At 40.0% G+C, this 6,255-nt stretch overlaps 1 protein-coding gene across 1 annotated transcript; it reads left to right on the top strand.

Annotated features, from left to right (window-relative positions):
• Window positions 1-54: 54 nt before the first annotated feature.
• Window positions 55-5,177, top strand: CNOT8 (CCR4-NOT transcription complex subunit 8). Its single transcript, XM_027468501.3, has 6 exons — window positions 55-190; window positions 1,383-1,576; window positions 2,250-2,411; window positions 2,645-2,789; window positions 3,433-3,543; window positions 3,865-5,177. The coding sequence occupies exons 1-6, from the start codon at window positions 74-76 to the stop codon at window positions 4,012-4,014; spliced, it is 879 nt and encodes a 292-aa protein (XP_027324302.1). The 5' UTR covers window positions 55-73; the 3' UTR covers window positions 4,015-5,177.
• Window positions 5,178-6,255: the final 1,078 nt, after the last annotated feature.

The raw sequence follows: 6,255 nt of genomic DNA on the forward strand, positions 1-6,255 counted from the left end.
ATCAGATCGCACAGCTTGCAGCTCTGCCCTGCCATCGGAGTTTGTCAGCTGTCCTTGCCCTGGTTGCTGCAAGATGCCAGCAGCCCCTGCAGAGAACAGCCAGGTTATCTGCGAAGTATGGGCAAACAACCTGGAAGAGGAGATGAGGAAGATTCGGGAGATCGTGCTAAGTTACAGCTACATTGCGATGGTAAATGTTTCATACTTGACCTATTTGTCTCAGCGAATGGATTTTGGGTGGGGAAGGGGAATAAGCTGGTTCTTGGACAAGAATTGATTTGCCCTGTTTCTGATCTAACTAGACTAGAAGTGGTGAAAAACCAGAAAACTGTTTATGTTCGTTTCCAGAACATGGTGCATGTGCAGTGTTCTGTTCCTATTGATTGATAGGCAGGGAAGAAAGAGAGCACCTGAAACAGCTGAATTAATTTAATATTTAGTCATTCAGTGTGTTAGTTTATGGAACAGAAAGTGGAACGGGTCAGATGTACAAAGTCTTTAGTGTTCTGCTGCCCTATTTGTCCTTTGAATTTCCTTCCCCTTTTGGCTATGGAAACTGACGCAGAACTGTAGGACAAGAAACCTGCCAGTGACAGCGCATTAGCAGGAGTGCCTCTTCTTGGTGTGGTCAGATGTTGGTTCTTGTGGAAGAAAAATGTTCTGGTTGTAGATAAGATGGTGTGTTCCAGGAAGTTTTATTTAAGAAGACCAGAATATCCTCCAGTTGGGAGGAATCTCTGCTCTTAATAGCCTCTGTTCACTTGGCAGGAGCTGGTCAGTTACATACGTATTCTTAGTGATGTACTGTAAGTTATGCCAACTTTGGCTGGGGATACTGAACGTAAAGATGTGACAAGTCCGTTATAAAAGTGTGGCATAATAATACACGTCCCTTCAGAGTCTGTAAAATCCAATGTAGAACAAAGTTGTGCAAATAAATAGAATCTTTTGTTGCCATACACTGATAGGAAATGAGCTTTCACTTCAATTGTTGTTCTGTTTCATCTCATCGAGACTGTTTATCACCTGTTTTATTAGCTGTGTTGTAGGAGTGGACACAAAAAGATGTTGGGCAGGAGAGAAATGTTGTAAGATATGCAGGACTGTGTTCTTTATGAAAGTTTTCATGTATGCTGTAGAAGTTATGTGATGTAATCTAAGAGTAAAAATAGTCTAAAAGTTTGGGTTTCAGCAAAGATAGTATACAATCACTGCCTAAAAAAAAAACAGTTTCCATATAGTAGGTGGAAATGATAGGACACTTGTAACAGTTTTTAATATCCATAATAGAATATGAAACAGGATTACAGACCTGCAAGTGTGGAATTGAACATACTCCTAGTGGAACAAGTGATGAAATAAGATTTGCTTTTCTTTCCCAGGACACGGAGTTTCCAGGGGTTGTTGTAAGGCCGATTGGTGAATTCCGCAGCTCCATCGATTATCAGTATCAGCTCCTTCGGTGCAATGTTGACCTTCTGAAAATTATCCAGCTGGGCCTCACTTTCACAAATGAGAAAGGAGAATATCCTTCTGGGATCAACACCTGGCAGTTTAACTTCAAATTCAACCTCACGTAAGTCTTCTAGGGAGTAGTCTGCTCTCTGCTGCCGAAGCGGTGCTTGTCTTTGGGAAATGCAGAAGCCTGTATGTTCGTCATCAGTGGTTTGTTTTGGGCAATAACAATTCAGATGCTAATACTGATTTAATGGGGCCCTATTTTTGGCATGACAGGAGTTGCAATATTTCTGGAAGTCAAAGCCATGCTAAAATGCTGTCCTTAACACCCTTTCCCTTGTTAAATAGCCTGTGCCCAGTAATTCTGTGTGCCTTAAGCTTTGTACACTTTCTGTATCTACCTGTCTCTATATATTATGTAATCATTTAAACAATTAAATCTATCTCTTTCTGCTAAAAAGAAATGGATATACTGTTTGCAGCAAAAAGGAAAATCTCTCTGCAGATCCATGCTAAAATATAAACTGGCATCTAAAGAAAAAACGGTGGAATTGTCGTATCTGTTAAAGGGAATGAATCTTGTTAAAGGGAGTGTAAATCTCAACTGCAATCCAGTTAAGATTGCAGATTAGCTTGTTACATATTTAGGAAGGTGCAGTGATGATATTGAAAGTGATGTGATATGAATTGTCTAGAGACACAGACGTGGAGAGACAGCCTAATGGTCACTCCAGTTTTTCAAAATGCAGTGGGTGGGGAATTTTTCTGAAAAAGCTGCTTTTCTCCTTCAGGGAAGATATGTACTCTCAGGATTCCATAGACCTCCTTGCAAGCTCTGGGCTGCAGTTCCAGAAGCACGAAGAAGAAGGGATCGATACCCTGCATTTTGCTGAGTTGCTCATGACTTCAGGGGTCGTCCTTAGTGACAGTGTGAAATGGCTGTCGTTTCACAGGTAGGTTGGAGGTGATCACTGATGCTCAGAGGGTTTCCTCAGAGTGTTTTCTGCTTTTCCATGTTGCCTGGAGTTTTATGAATATCAGATTATGTTAAGGTTTGAAAACTATAGGATATTAGAAAGCAAACTCCAAACTACTGAAAACTACTTTCTTGTGAAAAATGTGGTATTAGTACGGATGAGTACAGGTGCTGCCTGTTTATCTAGTTCCTGTATGTTTTTGGTTTTAGTGGTTATGACTTTGGCTACATGGTGAAGTTGTTGACAGATTCCAGGTTGCCAGAAGAGGAACACGAGTTTTTCCATATCTTGAACCTTTTCTTTCCATCTATCTACGATGTGAAGTACTTAATGAAGAGCTGCAAAAACCTCAAGGTACTGGCATCTCCCCAGCAAACAAGCGACGGATAGATAGATATCAGTGCTGCAAACGGACAGTAAGGCAAATGACAGAACTGCTACCCATACCATCTCTAAACTGGAGTGCGTATCAAAGCGAATAGCCATACATACACACCTAGGCTTAAGTTTGTATCTAGCAGATGCTGCCTTCCCAGTTTTAAGCATACCAGTATGTTTATCATGTATGGGACTTTTGCATAACCTTGTGTATCTCTAATTTCAGAGGACAGCTGTAATTCAGTATCCTTTATTCTTTCCTATGCAAGGTGGGGCATTTTGTTTCGCGTGAACTACTGCATGACTTCATTATCTGGTAGACACTCAGAGGGTAGAAAGTAATTTATCTACTGAATCACAGCCTTGTTTCAGGAAAGGGTGGGAAAGGTGCAGCATTTGTAATCTCTGAATATATACCCACAGTCATCTCGAGTATCTGCAGCAGGAAAGCAAGCTACCTAAATCTAGGCAGAGTATATTTACATTCTTGAATGGTTGTCACCATTTGAGTTCACTCACAGTTGGCATGTGTGTTGCTGGAAACTTGTGTTTTGGAGAAGTGTGGCAATCTTGGTAAGACAGGGCTTGTACAAAACAGTCTGGTCTGTTTTCACTGCAGGGCGGCCTTCAAGAGGTGGCAGATCAGCTGGATTTGCAGCGAATTGGACGACAGCACCAGGCAGGATCAGATTCTCTTCTCACAGGAATGGCATTCTTCAGAATGAAGGAGGTAGTGCGTTATTCTTCTTTCTGGTTCTTTTTCCAGTCCCTATCCATCAGTGCCAATAGAACTGATGTCGTTGGCATTTTTGGTTTTTGTTTGAGCCTTGTGGCTGGCACACTTCAAAATGTCAGTAACAGGAAGTGTTGATACTTGCACACACTTTTTCCATTCATACTTCTTTCCAGTCCTTATTTTACTTCCCTTGCTGAATCCTAGAGGTGGCTGACTTCAGACAAACTCCTTGATTAAGGCTAGGTGCTTTCCAGTTTAGGAAGGAACAGGAACTGTTTAATTGTGCCTCTCTTTTTTTTTTTCTCCCCTCTGCAGTTGTTTTTTGAGGATACAATCGATGATGCAAAGTATTGTGGGCGGTTGTATGGCCTTGGCACAGGAGTGGCTCAGAAACAAAATGAAGATGTGGACTCAGCCCAAGAAAAAATGAGTATTTTGGCTATTATCAACAACATGCAGCCATGACAAGTGGGTACACCTCAGCAGGACATGGTTACTGTATTGGCAGCTGCTGTCCTCAACTATTTTCCCTAAGCGTGTTTCAAAGGGCATCTAAAGTATACAGTCTGCAGAAGGCCTTCAGTTTTGCTGAATGAAGAGCTGCATCTTCATTTGAAAACCAGAAGGAGAGAGTTGACTGAATTCCTAATGCCAGCATTTGTGATTTGCCATCTTTTTAATGTGAAGGGCAAAAGACACCAACTACTGTGTATACCTCTTTTTTTCCCTCTTTATACTGTACAGAATCTGCAAGGAATACTTCAGAGTAGAATATCCAGTAAAGCTAAGGGTCTGGAAATCCAATGAAATCGGACATAGACATGCACATGAATTTGCAAATTGTGCTTTAGAAAGCTTATTTTAAAACTTCTGCATGTTGTGAGGGTCACAGCTTCACCTCATGGTTCGCTTCTTTTATCTTTGTATAGCCTGTGGAAACTGTTCCCTTTGATCACTGTGGAGGTTTCGGAAAGGATAACATTAAAAATGATCCTTGCAGCTAAAACTATTCAGAGATTTGCTTTAACAACACTGGGGATGGATATTACTGGAATTGATTTGATCCGCTCCATAGTTTCTAATTCTGTGTGGTACAGGTTTGACTCATGCTGAGCTTTGGCTTAGTTCTTACAGGCATTAATAAACTGTTCTGGAAGTAGATTAAGTTAACCTTTGCTCGAGGACCTCTTGACAGGACCAATATTCTGACTTCAGTCTCCTTCAGCTAGACCTACAAATTTTATTCTTCTTGTTCTACCACAGCTAGTTCAGCAGATGGGTAAACGCTTGTCCCTCTTCTCCCCTACTCCTCCAGTCCCTAGTTTTACTATATGCTTAACAAGTGACAAAGTAGCTTCCTTCCTTTTCATTATAAACAGCTGAAAAGCAGCTAGAGGATGGAAGAAGAGTATGGGATTCTGACTTTTAAAATACAAGCCAGTCTATAATAGTTTTTTCTTCCCCAACAGCTCTGTAATGGCATTTCTTTTTTTAAAAAAAATCTTAAACGTAAAATGCATTTTAAACAAGCTTAACTCTTACTTAGGAGTGATGGTTTAGAGCTGGTATTTAAAATGGTTGTAAATAGTACTTGTTTTTAACTTTTGTAAAATAAATTTTTTTAAAACTGGCTTTGTTTTGGATTTTCCATCAAGTACTAAAATTCCTCAGAATTGAGGATTTGTAAGCTGAATTAGTGCTACCTGCATCCTAAAGAGGGAAGATGCTCAAGTTTCTTCCTTCTTTTACTCTTTATGATATGCTGCCGCAGTAGTTCTTAATAAAATCGGCTTTTAACTTTTGTCAGCCACTATACAGTAATTTTGAGTTTAAATGTACTCATTCCCTTTTTACTCTTCTGTCAGCACAGGAAGCAGTACTATGGCCTATTTCAGCACAGCTTAGCCACTTGAAGTGACAAATCCATTTTGCTCCTGTGAAGTTCTACTGCTTCATCTTGACTACTTGTTTTGCTTAATAGGAGAGCTGTTTGGTTAAGCAGTAGCTCCCCCTCCTGGTTTTTAAGTGCATGGTAGAGAATTTAAGCAAATTTGAATCACCAGCTTATTCTGCAGGTGGATTAATCTCTTTTCGTATAACCCCTTACTTCTGTCTACGGCTATTTGAACTGTTTTGATGCTGTACTTGCCTTGAAGCAGGAAATGTATCAGTGTCAAGTCTGTGTTCTGACTACGTGAATCTAGAACAGTTCCTGATCATAATTTTTTTTTTTAAGAGAAATCTTTTGTTTACCAACTTTCTAAATCTATGTCCTCCTATACCGTGACTTTTTTTTCTGCTGTACTTACGTTGCTTCTAGAAATTACTAAGATGCTATATTCACTAAGGCTTTCACAGGCTTGCTTTTTCAGGAAGAGTTAGTTTTTATGTTAAGATGGGAGAAACCTTAAGTAGGCTCTAAGACTGGTCAATATGTTGCATGTTCAAGACTCCATAATCTGGGATCACTTTAGACATGTAAGTTACAGAACCTTTACAGAATTTACTAGTACCTTATTTTACCCTTGCTATAGTTGAAAAAAAAAATTTGGGCACAAACAGTTTCAGGAACAGGTACTTCTGCTTTTCCTGACCTGGAAAAGTCCCTTATCTCTTGCCAGTTATGCTGGAATCAACTGTAACAACTCTTGCCTTCCCTTTTAACTTGTATACCTGGCTTCATTCCACACGGTTTAAGTCATAGCA

The sequence above is a fragment of the Anas platyrhynchos genome, chromosome 14, assembly GCF_047663525.1.
Source record: "Anas platyrhynchos isolate ZD024472 breed Pekin duck chromosome 14, IASCAAS_PekinDuck_T2T, whole genome shotgun sequence".
Taxonomy (NCBI): domain Eukaryota; kingdom Metazoa; phylum Chordata; class Aves; order Anseriformes; family Anatidae; genus Anas; species Anas platyrhynchos.

Coding starts and splice junctions, on each gene's coding strand:
- CNOT8 (XM_027468501.3), top strand. CDS start 74: ATGCCAGCAGCCCCTGCAGAGAACAGCCAGGTTATCTGCGAAGTATGG. Junction 191..1,382: donor GTTACAGCTACATTGCGATG/GTAAATGTTTCA, acceptor TTTCTTTCCCAG/GACACGGAGTTTCCAGGGGT. Junction 1,577..2,249: donor AACTTCAAATTCAACCTCAC/GTAAGTCTTCTA, acceptor TTTCTCCTTCAG/GGAAGATATGTACTCTCAGG.